At 44.1% G+C, this 16606-nt stretch overlaps 1 protein-coding gene across 2 annotated transcripts; it reads right to left on the bottom strand.

Annotated features, from left to right (window-relative positions):
* Positions 1-295: 295 nt before the first annotated feature.
* Positions 296-16601, bottom strand: FAM104A (family with sequence similarity 104 member A). 2 transcript variants are annotated; one of them, XM_044247524.1, is made up of 4 exons: positions 16381-16601; positions 12017-12116; positions 2923-2985; positions 296-939 (listed from the first exon to the last, which is right to left on the bottom strand). In XM_044247524.1, the coding sequence occupies exons 1-4, from the start codon at positions 16599-16601 to the stop codon at positions 700-702; spliced, it is 624 nt and encodes a 207-aa protein (XP_044103459.1). In that variant the 3' UTR covers positions 296-699. The 2 variants fall into 2 exon arrangements, with proteins under 2 accessions (XP_044103459.1, XP_044103460.1); XM_044247525.1 differs by lacking the exon at positions 2923-2985.
* Positions 16602-16606: the final 5 nt, after the last annotated feature.

Below are 16606 nucleotides of genomic sequence, written 5' to 3'. Positions count from 1 at the left end.
TCTGAGATGGAGGCTTTGGAGTAACGGTAGCAGAAGTGAGCCGAGTGTACAAGTCTGAAAGACATTCTCTCTGGAAATACAAATATATAACAAAGAGAGAAGATAGTTACTAGCAAGGCTGCTTCACTGACACAGTCTAACTTGGATCTGACTGTTCTCCTGTTACAGAGGAGAGAGTACTTTCAACAGGACGTCTACATACTAAGAGGTAGTATGGCAATTAGTTTCAGTGCAAGACTGAATCAAGCTTTCTGTATTTTGGAAAACAACTTAGGTTTTTTTCATGGAAACTAGATACTCTTTACTAGTTTATTGAATTTAAAAAATTGAAGATCCCGCATTTTTTAAAAGGCCTTTTTACATAAAGTAGAATTTCTAATTGACAGATCTGGAAATCAGTCTGAACTAGACAAACTATGGATTCAACACGCAGATGAGATTTCCTCATACCATTACCTCAACATGGATTTGAAACCCACCCTCAAAAGAATCCTATAAAAAATTGCTTCAAAGCCCCTTTGAAATTGCAATAGTGCAGCAAAACCACAAGTAAACAACGGCCTGTTGACCTGTTATTTCAAATATAGACTGAAAAGCCAACAGGCATATTTTTGTGCAATTTTTTAAAACATCGTTAAGTTGAAATATCAAATCTGCACAGCGCTGTCCCTTCACAGAAGGCAAGAAACCGCCGGCACATCATGTCGGAGGCCGTCCTCGGTGCTGTAGGCTGTGAAAGTGGGCCTCCTTCAGGGTCTGGTTGATGTGGAAGTAAGGGCCTTGGCACAGTGCAGACTGCTCGGGAATAGGCTGAGGGGTGTTGGGGCCGGAGCCGGCAGCCATGTGGCTCAAGCCGCTCTCCGGCCCGCTCGCCCTGTCTGGGCTGTTGATGCTGCTGCTGCTGCTGCTGCTGCTCCCACCGCTGTCGCTGCTTGAAGACTGGAAGGAAGAAGAAACAGGACCGCGATTAGGCTGTTTGGTTTCTTAAGAACTTCTGTGGTGTCATTTACGATACCCCGTCTAAGAGCATCCTTCCTGTTGGGTGTGAGGAGCAGCGGCACCAAAAGCAGTGGCTTTGCAGCTAGACAAAGTGCGCGCACCTACGATACGTCATTGCATCCCCGTGACTGCCTCGGAAGGCTGAGTGGGATTCGGATCCCCGTCACACCCTTGGAAGCGGCAGGGTCCAGGTTCGGGCCTTCGGACTGCAAAGCTCTTCAACTACATCCTAATTCCTTTCACATCTTCTCTACCTGCTTTCATCATTTATTCCAACAATTTCCCAATAATCAAAGGAGGAAGTTCTCCGCCTCCAAGGGAAAAGCATCAATCACAGGGACAGGGTTTAAGTGTCATTAACACAACATGGCTTCTGGCCACGAGTTTTAAAAACATCTGAGACAGTTTCCTGGTTCTCATCTCAGGGACACAAAATGGTATTCTCTGAACGCAGAATACCTATCTTGAAAAAGTACAACGTACTTCTTCTAAAGCTAAATGGCAATTCCGCAGTTTGACATATGTGTGCACGAGTTGCCTTATTTCTTCTTTTTAGTGTAACAAATATGACTTGGTGTCTTAGTTGTCTTGAAGAAGCTACTCAGAGATCCCTAAAAACTAGGGTTCTCAAAAGGTAAGGCTATGGTAAGAATCCCTTTCAGAATGATGGTTTATTTTACAATTTAAGTATTGCATTTCAAATAAATGACCGACAGTGCCCTTCCTCCATTAACAACTCAGCCTGGTACTATACTGGAAAGAATCAACGCATGAGAAAGTTAGGATTCTAGTAATTAATGATCTGGTGCGCACTTTTCTTAACTTCGCCCTTTGATCTATCTAATTCATGCTTCCTTATACAAAAACATTCGTTTTGGAAAGTCTGCATGCAACTCTGTAAAGTCTACACGCAAGACAGACTGGGAAAAAACTGGCCACGGTATTCAAATGGAGGGATTAAGTTGCTTCGTGCTTTCTTACCCTTTACTGTTAAGTCTTACAATGTGGTTATTATGTAGCTTTACTATAAAAATAAATATATAAATAATGTTTCCAGATAGATACTTTAAAAGTGATTTTTTAAAATACTAGTTTATCCATTTTTGAGCAAAAGTTGCACCTAACAATATGCACAGAAACATGTCTGAACCAGGAGAGAAAGCAATGTCCCTGAAGGGTATCTGTTCTTAATAAGACGTAAAGGAGAAACCTCATGGCCCATAAGTCATCTGGAGCTACTTCACAGCTTACACATCCCATTGCCCACATGTGGTGAAAGACCACCTGTATGTCTTCCACAAAAAACCACAAACAGGAAGAGCATTAGGAAGGGCTGAATGGAGTCAGACGGCAGGATTAGCAGCAGCCGCTGCAATTAAAGACCATGACGCCTGGGTGGCCAAGTGGGCTAAGTCACTGCCTTTGGCTCAGGTCAGGATCTCAAGGTCCTGGGATGGATCCTGCTCAGCGGGGAGTCTGCTTCCGCCTCTCCCTCCCCCTCCCAGTGCATGCTTTCTCTCTCAAATAAATAAAAAATCTTTTTTAAAAAATGTACTTAAAGACTTTGGAAGTCAAATACAATTCAAAACCAAAAACTGTCTTCCATAAAAGCTGCTCCTGGGTGCCTGGGTGGCCCAGTTGGTTGAGAGACTGCCTTCAGCTCAGGTCATCATCCTGGATTCGCAGGATCGACACCCCACATCAGGCACCCTGCTCGGCAGCGGGTCTGCTTCTCCCTCTGACCTTCCCCCTCTCATGCTTACTCTCTCTCATTCTCTCTTTCAAATAAATAAATAAAATCTTAAAAAAAAAAAAAAAAGCTTCTCCTAACCTAGAGGGGAGCAGCCCATATGTGGAGCTCCTGCACCTGGTAAGGTTGTGAACAGTTAACGCGTCAGCTACTACACTAAATATGAAACCCACCGCGCAGAACACTTTGTTTCCTCTTAGTCTGTTTTCTTTACTGTTTTTCGTTACAGGTACTGTCTGAAAATTAAGGCAAGAACTAGAATCAGTTTCTAGTAAGTCAAGTTTCCATCTCAAAATTTACTTCACACTATAATAGCAAAAGTGACACTATTCTAAGAAAGGGTAAAAGTTCTTTAAAATAAACAGGTTAGAAAAAATTTCTCTACAATACCATGAAAAGTGAAAAGACATACCTGTGATTTCAGTCCGTTTTAAAAACCTCGCATAAAAACATGGTTTATACCAGCTTTACAAAGACAGGTACACAAATGTTTAACGTGGCTTTGTTTATAACGGTGAAAAAGTGAGAATCACCTCCATGTCCAATAACAGAGAAACTGATTATAACACACATATATAAAATATACCCCATGAATTATAGTTGTTAACAATGAAACTCTACTCAGCTATTAACAATAACAGAGATGTATAAATATACCAGGAAAGACATCTCCAACATTTTTTTACAGGTTGTAAAACTGTATGTAGAGAATGCCAGCTGGCTTTTTAAATGTTTTTCTTTAGTACAGACATCTATGTACACCAAAAACAGTCTGGAAGGATATATATGTGAGAATATTTAGAATTTGGACCTTCCATTTTTTTACAGTATTTTTATTTTCTATAGCATCTACAAAAAGATTTCTGTGGGAAGCAAACTGGTCACAAGTAAGAGAACTAAATGTTGCTACAAAGCAGATCGGATCTTCAGGTGCTTCTAACTTCAAGACTGAGAACTTAAAAAGTACGCTGATATTGTCAGTAAGATTTGCAGAAGACTGATTTTTTTCCTCCTTTAAGAACCTCTAAAACTGCTTCAGTTGTATTCACTTGCATTGAGCGGGCTGATGCTATTTTGAAACTAATAGAAGAGGGACTATCTGAACCCAAGAATCAGGGTTAATGGCCTTTACGTGTTATTTTAACCTTTACAAAACGTTACCTACGCACTACTGCCATCAAAGGTAAAACCAAAACATCTCTGCAAAAGACACTTTGTTTCCTATTTTCTACCACTTGTGACCAGTCTTCCCACTACGAGGGAAGCTTTTAGGAGTATCTCACTCTCTAGGGATGAACCAAGGGTTTTGAAACTGCAGCCGGCATAGGAAAAGAAAACAGAGCGAAATATGAAAAGGGTAACCACTCAGTGAAACTTGTTTTACTGCTCACGAATACATTTAGTGTGTGCTGGGTCACAAAATAAAACACTCCTGTGGGAGAGGGTCAAAGAAGTTGGGAAGTTATTGTCCGTCTGGTCAGTCAGGCCTACTTTATGGGACAAGAGAAAGACCATTATTTTCTCCTAATCCTAAAAAGTAAGTCTCTGTCCACATTTTAAGATCTGCACAGAAGTTGATCATTTTGTTATAAAACAAACAAAAAAACTTGAGATGAAAAGAGAAACTGTATTTTCCTCACTTAGTGGATCTTTTCGGTATCACATTGCTTGGGAGGGTGCACCCTTTACAGTACATGGTTTTAAAAATTACAGCTGCTAGGGCGCCTGGGTGGCTCAGTGGGTTAAGCCGCTGCCTTTGGCTCAGGTCATGATCTCAGGGTCCTGGGATCGAGTCCCAAATCGGGCTCTCTGCTCAGCAGGGAGCCTGCTTCCTCCTCTCTCTCTGCCTTCCTCTCTGCCTACTTGTGATCTCTCTCTCTCTCTCTGTCAAATAAATAAATAAATAAATCTTTAAAAAAAAATTACAGCTGCTAAACTGGGACAGAAATAGTTACCTCGTTACTAATACTGTTCTTAAGAAGTCTTTTATCAGACTTGCGGACTGAGAAAGAGTCGTCGAACTGTCCCCTGAACCTCAGGGAGCCCACTCAGCAGACCATGCGTCCCGGTGGGCGGTTACAAAGCTCCTTCTCTTTCCTCTGGACTTTCAGTTTAGGCTTCCTGCTGACATCTCACCCAGGTATTTTCAAGACAGACTGACATCACAAATCGGAAGAGAATTAAGGTCACACTCCGTGAAATAAAAACCCCTTGGCCATCTACGTGTACAAGCACAATAAAGTTAAACTTGTGCCAATTCCAACCCAGAGGGTCTCTCTAAATGCACCAAGGCAACTGCTAGCCCGTGGAGAAGATCTGCACAGCGAGGGCTCTAGGTTCGCCTGCGCACTCGTGACCTCCACCAGTGCGTCCCTGTAAGTGCGGATGCCAGGGCAGGCGGAGAAGAGAACGATCACGACTCGGCCTATTTGGGAATCACCCGTGCGCTGTTTTAAAATGTGCACCTGCCAGGGCCCCACGTGGCTCCGGAAAACCTGGCTCGAGCGTGCACAGACTGTTCTGAAGGCCAAGCACTGTCCACACAAATGTCCCCGTGCCTGCTGTGTACAAGATGGCAATTTCACTAGGGCGGCTTAATCATTCAACAGGAATGTGCTGGGCTTGACCGAGATTATGGTGGCAGCCCAGCCGTGGAGAACAATCCTCGTGTCACCGCTCCTGCGGAGACGGCAATCTAGCAACAGGTGCTGAGAGAACTAGGAGAGCCTCCGTAAAATGAAAAGTATCTGACCCGGGTCTAGAAGAATGGGGAAGCGTTTCCGCAAGCAGGCAGTGGCAAACCGAGAGCACAGGAGGAGCAAATCAGAAGGAAGGAATGTCTGGGGAGGGAAAGCTAACAGTGTGGTGTGGCGGGCCACCCCAGGCACAGTCAGTCCGACAAAATATCCAGGAGGGGTTACGGCTCGAAGATCAAGCGCCCTGAAGTCCGCACCTAAGACCGGTTCGGAGCTCTGCGCAGAAGGGAGGGCCCCACGCTTCAAGCAGGAAAGCAGGCCCGAGGCAGGCCCACAGCACTGCAAATCAAAGGGGATGTGTCACAGCCCAAAGGGAGACAGGAGCAAGGAAATGAAGGAGACAAGTGAGCTGGCAAGGACTGGGTGCTCAGTGCGCGTCCGCTGAATGGGGAGAGCACTGGCGAGCCTTGAGAACGGTTCAGGGGCTTTGGGAAGGAAACGGGATGAAGAGAGGCAAGAAGGGGAGGCAGGTGGGACACCAGCCAGCCGGGCTGAAGGGACGGGCCAGCTGCTGGGAAAGGTGGGGGGAGAGCCTGCGGACGGGCTGCGGGTGGCAAGGGGACCCACGAGGAAGGGACAGATACCTCTGTGGGCTCGTGTCCAGGGACACCATGCTGGAGAGACTGTAAGAGAAGGGAGGCGTACGAGGGAGGCTTTCAGGGGCCTTGGCAGGAGGCAGAGTAGACAAAGAAAAGCGGAGGGCCGCTTCCTCGGCAGAGAGGAGGAGCACGTGTTGGACCAGCTCTGCCGCAGAGGACAGGGACAGTGATGAGCTCATGTTCTCAGCCCACAAGGCTCAAATTAGACAGCAGAGGTCCAGGACCCTCGGCCTACAAGCAGTTCCATTTCCCAAGGGGTAAATCAGTTTAAGAGGCAAGCCCTGTGTACCCGAAACAACTCTAAAGACGATTCCCACTGATAATCTTTAGAAAGGCCTCCAGGCAGGAATATTAATTACTGAGTCCCTCTGCTTCATCAAAGGAGAGCCAGAATATATGTGTCTATTCACTACCTAGAGCTGGATGCTTTTTCTTCCTAATTAGAAAAGCAGACTGGCAGTGTATTTGATTTTCTCTCAAACCCCAGCTTCCCATCCCTTCCAGCTCCCCATTCACTGGTGCTTTTACGTTTATGTGAGCCTCAAAGGACTCAAGAACTCCGGCTCACCACACGCCCTTCCTAGGGTCACGATCAAGTGCCACGTAAGTCCGCGGCAGAAGCTGAAGTGCAAGAGATGACCTTAGCCAAGCCTGTCAGAGCATCCACCGGAAAATGCTGTGCTTCCGAAGCGCCAGCAATTTCAGAGAGCCGCAGGTCTGCTATGCCATCATCAGGGAGGCTGTAAGATTCCAAATGAGTTCAGTGGGCTACTGTTACGTCTGACTACAAGGAATGACAACGCGGGCGGTCACTCTTCCGTGTCCCTGAGCGAGTAGCCTGTCCTTTCTATGTCTGTTTCCCTTATATAGGCTGAAGCAGAACTGCACAATGTTTTAAGGTCCTTCCTAACTAAAATGTACTATGATCAATCACTTCACTGTTTAAAATCCAACAGGTCAAAAAATAACCCCGACCTGTAGAAAAACACGTACATGTGGGTACATACGCTCATTTCTTTAAAAACCAACCACCTCATGCAGCTTTCTATGCTGTGTGCTGAAGCGACGTATTACTGGCCCGTGAGGACATGCACCGTGAGCACGGTCTCTTTAAACAACGCGAAAACCAGACTCATTTTGGAAAAGCCTGTTTCTTCACTTTGAATAGACCATTTTAGAAGGTAATTTCAGACTTCTTTTGCTATAGGGTTTTTTTTTTTTTTAGATTTTTTATTTATTTATTTGAGAGAAGACAGTGAGAGAGAGCATGAGAAGCGGGAAGGTCAGAGGGAGAAGCAGACTCCCCATGGAGCTGGGAGCCCGATGCGGGACCGTGACCTGAGCCGAAGGCAGTTGCTTAACCAACTGAGCCACCCAGGCGCCCTGCTATAGGGTTTTTAAACAGACACATACCCTAATAGTTTCATCACCAAAAACAGTCCTGTCTCTTAGAAGGCACCTACTACCCTACAACTGACTGAAGATGAGAATGGGCACAAACTGGGGAAGGGGGGGGGCCTCGGTCAGTTAAGTGTCTGTCTTCGGTTCAGCTCATGATCTCAGGGTCCTGGGATAGAGCCCCACGTTGGGCTCCCTGCACAGAGGGGTGTCTGCTTCTCCCTCTGCCCCTCCCCCCTGCTCTCACTCTCTCTGTCAAATAAATAAAATATTTAAAAAAGAAAGAATGGGCAAAAAAACTAAAAGCCTTAAGATACTTTTAAAGAAATTATACTCAATATTCTCATTGTCATCTAAATTCATGCTATTAAAAAAAATCACCCGATATTCAGCTAATTCTTAGTAGTTAAGATAAATGGACTTAGAGAACCCTAATTGTCATGATACACGGGTTCCCTGATTATTACTTTTTGGTCAGGTCTCCCGCAGTTGCATTAATAACACCCATGGGATTTTAGGGTTATGACATGAAAACTTTCCCCTTCTAGCAGGGAAAGATAAAGGCAGAGGCTACTCAAGGTAAGCCACTCCTGTTTTCCTCCACATTCTCTCACTCCTTCCTTGTTACTCTACAGTGATCTGAAAAATTAAAATGGTCTTGATAGGTTAAAGTTCTTTAAAAAAACAACCCCACAAACGTTTAAAAATGTTCTGCTTCTAGTTACTCAGGTAGCAGCACCTTTTCCAAGGCATGCACCTCCGTGAAAGAAGCCTCATTTATGTGGAAACATCTAGGGTAAACTGTAGATAAAGATATTAAAACTGAAAGCAAAAAGCATTCCTCTACTACAAATTAAGATAAAATTTCAAACCAATAAGACCACCCCTAAGAGAACAAATTTAAATAAAGTTAAATCTTGCTTGTTTTTACCCATCCAAATAATTGTCCAAGATCAGGAAATGTCACTGCCTTTGTACAGGATCCAGCAGGAGACACAAATTGATAAACGATTTCACTTTTTGCTCAATGAGGAGGAAAATGGCCTGACTTATACATTCATCTCGCACGGTGTTACAAAAAAATTTGTTCCCATACCAGTAAATTATATCTCAACTTTAAAATAGCATCCTAAGGCTCACAAGTCATTAAATACAAGTCACTGAAGTTAAGATTAAAGGTCTTCGTTTCCAACACCAATTAAGAGTTTTGAAGAAAACCTTCAGACCCCTATTTCTTCACCTTTTCTAGCTAATGATCTAAAATTGCTTTCAAGCTAATACTGTACCAAATAAATACATAAATACTGTACCAAGTAAATAACATTTACTTGGAAAAATATTTTCCAGCTAAGACAGGAGGAGGAAAATTACCCTTCTCTGTTCCCATGATGTGAGAGAAGTCTAGGACCGAGCTGCCTCTGAATGTATTTAGCAAAATCTCTCAGAACTTCCATCCCGTATTTCGTGCAACAGCACATACCACGGTCAGGAGCAAAGGCACCAGCCAAGCTCTGGGCTCACGGACTCTGCCTCTTATTAGCTGGGTGTCTTTCGGCAAACTACTTTACTTTTCTGTGCCCCAATTTTCCCATCTGAAAAGCAAAGATAATACCGCCTACAAAAATGACAAGAAGAAAATGCACAAGTAGATTAAAAGTTTGTTTATGTAACTAATCTGGCAAGTCAGTTCACATTCTTCCCCTTCAACAGTATCTAGGGAAAGACTTATATACTATCTCCATTTTACAGAGAACTGTGATTTACTTGCGACATATAATTCAAACACCTTTTCCTCCAGTACTTGACAATATTATTACATTTAGGAGAAAAATGTAACGTTGGCAATTAATTATAAAAACAACTTTAATTTAATTCTCTCAGAATTAAAGCACACTTCCTCAAAATGAAAGCTCCTCAAGTCACAAGAAAAAGAATTCTAAAATTACTGAAGTATTTCAGGAAAGACACAAGAAAGTTTCTCTTCACTCAGTTAGGCTTAAGGAAACTATCTCACTGGCCCCACCTTAGAATTTAAAAATAACATTTTGGGGGCACCTGGGAGGCTCAGTCGGTTAAGCATCTGCCTTCGGTTCAGGTCACGATCCCAGGGTCCCGGGATCGAGTCCCGCATCCGGCTCCCTGCTCAGCAGGAAGCCTGCTTCTCCCTCTGCCTGCTGCTTCCCCTCCTTGTGCTCGCTCGCTCTCTCACTCTTGCTCTCTCTCTGACAAATAAATAAAATCTTTTAAAATAAAAAAAATAAAAACATTTTCATTAACATTTGATTACGTAGGGGCACCTGGGTGGCTCAGTGGGTTAAGCCGCTGCCTTCGGCTCAGGTCATGATCTCAGGGTCCTGGGATCGAGTCCCGCATCCGGCTCTCTGCTCAGCGGGGAGCCTGCTTCCCTCTCTCTCTCTCTCTCTGCCTGCCTCTCCATCTACTTGTGCTTTCTCTCTGTCAAATAAATAAATAAAATCTTTAAAAAAAAAAAAACATTTGATTACGTAAATTTACAAAATTAACAATCCACTAATAATGAATCACTTTATTATTTTCCTATATACAATTACCAAAAAGCAAGCAAGTGCCCCTAAACCTGATATTTTTGTGCTATAAATGTAACAATCTATTCCAATGGTGCAGATTCAATTATTCAGGGTTTAACTTTCCATTTTAAAGGTTTTCTCCTGCTTTTTGCTTCTCTAGCCTTCCCTCGGTTGACTCAGCCTCACTACTGGTTAATTCCACCCCTGGAGAAGCACAGTGGCCACACATTCAAAGCACTGGTGACTGGTCAGTCAACAGGGCTGCAGGGGACGGCCATAACCGGCCACACGGGGTCTACCAGTGAGTTCAGATATGACAACAAATAAAAAATGCCTGCGTGGCCTATTAATTCTAACAAAGGCAGGCTAGTCCATCTTTCAGACTAATGATTACAGAGTGGTTTAGCCGCTCCATTTCTTTGAACAAGTAAGAACAAGACACATGAACCAAAACATTGAAAAACAACAATACATGGCTTGCTTCTGTGATATCAATGCTACAGGTTTTAGACAGGGAGTAAAGACCATTTTCTATAAACAGCAATTAAAACAAAACTACTAAGAGTCTTACTGAAAATACGAGATCAGAAGTGTTTCCTTTTTTTTAAAATGACCATTTATAATCCTGTTCTCAGGCATCACAACCGTAAACAGCACAAATGATCAATACAAAAGAGTTAGACCGACAGTACATCTGAACTAATGTAAACACCACTTGGCAGGATTTGCACAGAGACACAGGTAAAGGAACACCGATGCGGTGAAAGTAATCCCTGCACACTCTTTTCACAGACTTCTAATCCAAAAGAATAATGGAAACTCAATTGTTGTCACAGTTTTATCACTGGATGCTCAGGGAAGCCTCTAATCTCTGCTTTTCTTTCATCCTCTGATTCATTAAACAAAAGCTCAACTGCTTTTCTGTTAATCATTTTTCAAAACATAAGAAAAAGAAAGCAGGAGAGCAGACTTTTAAAGGGGGACAGGAGTTACAGGAACTCAAGTCTCCACACTGAAGGAGCTAATCTGCATTTGCTCATTTACTGGCCCCGAATGTGTACGACCTACACATTAACGGATTTCTTCCCCCCCTGCGGGGAGTAACTCTGGATTTCCGGTAAAGACTGGATGTAGGTCAAATCCTATTATCGAGAACTAATTAAAATACGAATTATTTTGGTTGTGCAAAAACTGTGGTACGCAGAGTTCTGTGATGCACAGAGGTCTGCTCTAAGTTATGAGACTTGGGCTTGGGGATCTCTGCCAGTGAGGAACTTCTCAGTAATGGTGATGACTTGTTAAGGGTCACAATTTTGCGGTAACAGAGACGTCATTTGAATGTTAGCCTCCTTGACCCCTGAAGGGCAGCCCTTGGGGTGCACACAGAAACTCCGCCACAGGTGCCACACTGAAGCTCTCTCTTCAGGAAACCAGAACTTTAGGAGCTCTTTCCTTCTCTTCCCACTCACTCCCCTCCACCCTGCCTCCCACAGGAGCTCTTCGAGAACAACATGATAAAAAAGAAGAAGAAAAGCAAAAAAAAGCAGTAACACTTAAAAATAGGATTATGTGTGCACAGACGTTATCTACTCTGAATGTTTACACAGTTTCTCACAAAGACATGTGCATGACTGCAACAAAATAAACTTAAGGATAATTAATGGCTCCTAAATTACTAGAAAATAATTGGTTCCTGAAATTCAACTAGACAGCTCAAAGATGAGTTTTCAAAGGTCCGTGGAACTTCTAACAAGTTCTGTGTGTACTACTATGCACAGACATACGCCACCTTGCTGGGGAAAAGGTGCACAGCTTCCTCAAAGAGGCCATGACTCAAAAAAGTTGAAACCACCGCAATCAAGTAAGATGACTTTTATTTATTCGAAGAATAATTTTAATTACAAGAAGAAACTGGGTTATTTAGCTCAAGTCAATGAAAACAGCAGAAATTCTGACCACACTTCCTACCTCTGTGTCCCAGGAATCATGAAAGACAGGATTTCTACTACTCCTTTTGGTCTGGGGGGGAAGATGATGGTCTTCTTCATTGCCATTCCTTCTCCTTTTCCTGAAATTAAATCACAGGGAGGGAAAAAAGAAAAATCCAACAATTCATCTTTTAGACACTTAAAACTGTAAATCATGACAACAAATTTGCCCTCTTACCTGAGAAAACAGAATTCATCATACGCACTATCCCAATAGGTAAAAAGTTAGAAGTACACCATCGTGAGGCACGAAGAACAAAAATATAAAATAGCAGCAGTTGGGGCAAGCTTAAATGAGTGCAACTGATTTCTAAAAAGAAGCCTGGCGACTTTAAATGCCTCAAGCAGGTGCGGGGGGACGCTAATGACTAAGCTTCCAAATTCCACCTAATTGAAGTGATCTTCCCTCTGCGTTTCCTGAAATCACCATTTCAGGCTACAGCATCTTACTCCCTTCCACAGGACAGTATGTAAGTCAGGAGTGGCTGTCTCTGCCCGCGTACCCCTAAAATCCTCACGAAAATGGTGCTACACAGGGATAGCATCAGAGATTCGTGCGGTCTCTGATCTGCAGTTTTCTTTCATCTCTGATTTCCCCCCAGTTATTACATGCAACAAAAGCTCAGTGCCCCTAAAGCGTTAGCTCACTCTTCCCAGCCGTCACTGGAAAGGCTGCTGTGGCACACGTTAACTCCATTATTCTCTCCACACCACCTAGTACTGTATGTCACGTCACCAAATTATTAGAGTTTGCATCACAAGCTGCTCAAAATTTTCAGGTTTAAGGAAAATCCACACATTTACCTCAGTGTTCTCAGATGTGCAACAGACAAAATGTGTATGTATTCGATGAAAGAATTAAGTGCTCCTGGAAGGATGTCTACGGCCCCGTTTAGGAGACAGAAAATAGAAATAAATTAGAGGAGGTATCATTTGAAGGCAAACTGCCCAGAACTGTGCTATCCAATATGGCAGCCACTAGCCACATGAGGTTACTTACATTTAATTTAATATCCAGTTCCTTAGTCACACTAGCTCCATTTTCAGTGTTCAAAGGCCACAGGTAGTTAGGGGCAACTGCACTGGACAGCACAGACACAGGGCATTCCCATCACTACAGAAAGGGCCACTGGACAGTACTGGCAAGAGGCCAATTTACACAAAGCAGCATAATCTACTATAAGGAAAGCGCTGAAAGATTCAAATTTCTACAGCTAGAGGAAAGACAGCTCTTGGGCAGATACTGAATTTGAGGAAAGTATTTATTTGAGCACTGAGTATCTTCTATACAGTCGTACACTTTCTATGCCAGTAGTGTGGCATGGTAGGGCAGGCCCATAATCCCAAGGTTCTGAGTCGAAGTCTTGATACTGGAGAACATCTAAGTTATCACCCTTAGCTCAACGCCCTGTATCTGGCGACACTCCTATACTCGGAATACATCTATTAAAGAGTGCAGACCCAGCTTAGGCTGGGAACAATACATTGTGAGTGGGTGGTTCTGATCAAGCATTAACCAACCTGCAAAGGGCTCTGCTGACCTCATTCTAAGACTCAGCTGTGTCTAAGATCATCATTTCTGCTCCCTAACCCTTCTCTCAGGTCACTAGATCTTAACCGCACATTACTCTTAAGTATGTGGGGGTTAAAAACTAGGTGAAAAGCAGGTTTGATACTCATTTAAATGGATGTGCTATTACCACAGATTTGAACCAAATAATTACTACTTTCACCCTAACATGACCAGAGAATCTTTTTGGAAAAGAGATGCAGCTAACAGAACAAGATCCAACAGAATTTCACATGCCATCCCAGGGAAACTCACCAAATGCTGGTCCCCAAACTCTTCTCTTATCAATATGCCAGCAGCTGACTGTGCTCTGGGCAGCTGAACCACACTCTAACCACTTATGAGCCTGACCCCAACTGCCCAATTTCCTCACTTACAATCCATGGCATATCTTTTCAGTGACAAGAAAATGAACGTCAAGGAGGCTGTCGGACCAAAAGGTTGGGAGTACAGAGAGGATGGGCTGGTTCTGCAGATTTCAACTAAACTCAGGGAAAAGTCCCATGAAATATCCCTGCCTCGTAATCAGCAGCTTTCTCACGGTACCCCAATCACCCCTGTAGGAGGCCCTCTCCTTTGGATGGTATGGATTAAGAATGAGCTTCCTGTTCTTCTTTCTCCTTTTTCTAAGCTCTATGTAGATTCCACCCTTGAAACATTCTTCTTTCAACAATATTGTTAATGATTGCCAAGATTACAGTTTCATGTTCAACCGTATCCACAAAGTCAGATTACAGCCTTCCACATTAATGCCACAGACCAGGTTATAATTTTAGCCGCCACCATATAATTGATTATGTTCTCCCCAGGCATCTAGTTACAGATTGTTGTTTAGCATCTGTTACTTTTAAGGATGGCCGATTACATCACCACTCATTTCATTTCTTTCCAGTGTTCTAGTCATCTCCTAGACACTGAACATAAAAGAAATGTTAAGAGTATGGAGACTAGTGTTTTTCAAACTTTTTTTTTTTATACATAGCAACAGAAACCTTTCTATCAGGAAAAAAAAAATCATTCAATATATATATGAAATAAAGGACTTGTTTAGGTTAAAGTAGGGGTTTCCTTGATGTACATCTACCCCTCTATGGTTATCTCAGTATATTTTATAACAGTCTGAAAAATGACCATCTCAGACGAACCCCTCATCTTAAAGTTGAGGAAACAGATCCAGGAAACTAAACCGACTTGGAGATATTCTGACAACAGGAGCTGGCAGGGCTGGTCCATCACACTTCATGAAACATGGGGTGAAAAGCAGGTAAGAAACCCCTGTCCAAATCACGTGTTTTTTTAATAGCAATGAAATTACCAGTATAAACATGTTGAGGTTATTTGTGTACTAGATAAAAGGCATCTGCTACCAGTATAAGCACATTCAGGTTTGCTTACCCAGTGAGAGATAAAAGGAGTATTTCTGTAGGAAGTATTTAGACTTTTTCAGATAGGAGACATCACAAGAGACTATTAGAAGTATAAACTGGGTTTGGGAAGGAAAACAATGACAGCTGGATCTGGCTTACCTTGCCTAAGGAACTTTTCCTAATTCCAATAGCAAGTCGGCCCCCAAGTTCAAATCTAGTCCACTCTTACTTTCTATACAAGCAGGCTTTATGCCCCACTCACTATATACCGAAATCAATAATCCAGTGCAGATATATGGGCCAACCTAGAGCCTCACTATTGGACCAAATAACCTCAGGATGCTTTCCCTTAATTAACCATCCTCCACAGCAAGACCTTTGTGGGAAGACTGTCAATTACATTCAGAGCCAATGAAAATATGAACAAGATTCAGCATAATCTACCAAGGCAAACCTATCTTATTCACTTGAGCGAAAGATTGGTGAACCTGGAAAGACTCGAGTAAACCAGCTCAGCTCTCTAAGTGTTTCCTCATCAGAAAAGGGACAGTGTTGGACTTGGGGATCTACAGGTTTTTCACTTCAAACTCCACCATGAAGGATTTTTCTAATTCGAAGTCAAGTTGCTCCTCTTCATTTGGGGTACCCAATCCCAACTTTCTCGTCCCCACCCCCTTACAGGAGGAAAGGAGAAAAGAAAGCAAGCAGGCAGCTTGATTCGACTCTATTCTGCACACGGCAATCAAGAACAGCACCCCTAGGTGAAGACGAGGGTCCTGAGGCCACGCTTTGTGGAAAGTAGAGCATCGCGATACAAGCCCTACCTCCCGCCTTCGGAGTCAAACGGCTCCGTATCCAAACAGTTTAGAATCCTGCCTGTCAATGCCCCAAGTCACTTTGGTCGTCTGCCCTTCCAGGTTCACAACCGTCCGAGGGCACAAATTCTTCCATCTAGCCCCATCCTTCCCTGCTGCAGAGTTCAACCCAATCCTTTCTGACCTTGGGGAGACGGCAGCTCCCCGCCACTGCCCCTCAAAGACGTCCTAGGGACTCCCTCTCAAAGATCAGACATTCCTCCCATCCCCCCACCCTCCTAAATTTAGGACAGGGAAGCTTTAGGGCCACTGTCTCTCTTCCGGGACCGTTCAGACTGCATTCCAAGTAGGGAAAGACGAAGGGAAAAAAAGACCGGGTGCGGGTGGGGGGAGACGCGGACCCAGCGAGTCACTCCTCCTAGCACCTCAGGGACCAGGTACTTGCGCATCCCTCTCCCTCTTCCTCCGGGGCCGCAGAGCACCCAAAAGGAGACCCGCAAGGCCCACGCTTGCTCGGACCCCCGCTTCGCGCGCCCTTTTGGCTCCAGCCCCGACGAGGGGCTGGGAACGAAGGGGGTCTCTGTGGTCTCACCTGGGGCGGAGGCGCTCGCTCATGGCAGCCGGTGGAGGGGAGCGACGCGGCGCGGCTCCGCGAGAAGAGGGAACAGAGGGTGTTGTGTTCTGGCGGCCGCCACGCCCACCCCCTCGGGCCTTGGCTCTAGCCGCGGCGCGGGTGGACGCTGCCGGCGGTGAGTACCCCTCGGTGGGACCCGTACCACCGCTACTTCCGGCGTCTGCTCCGCGCCCCCCCATGTCGC

This window comes from Neovison vison, chromosome 5 (assembly GCF_020171115.1).
Source record: "Neovison vison isolate M4711 chromosome 5, ASM_NN_V1, whole genome shotgun sequence".
Lineage (NCBI taxonomy): Eukaryota > Metazoa > Chordata > Mammalia > Carnivora > Mustelidae > Neogale > Neogale vison.
Note: the sequence above shows the minus strand (reverse complement) of the source record. Positions and strands in the feature narration are given on the sequence as shown.

Coding starts and splice junctions, on each gene's coding strand:
- FAM104A (XM_044247524.1), bottom strand. CDS start 16,601: ATGGGGGGGCGCGGAGCAGACGCCGGAAGTAGCGGTGGTACGGGTCCC. Junction 12,117..16,380: donor AGCGAGCGCCTCCGCCCCAG/GTGAGACCACAG, acceptor ATTTAATTTCAG/GAAAAGGAGAAGGAATGGCA. Junction 940..2,922: donor GAAACAAAGTGTTCTGCGCG/GTGGGTTTCATA, acceptor TCTTCCTTCCAG/TCTTCAAGCAGCGACAGCGG.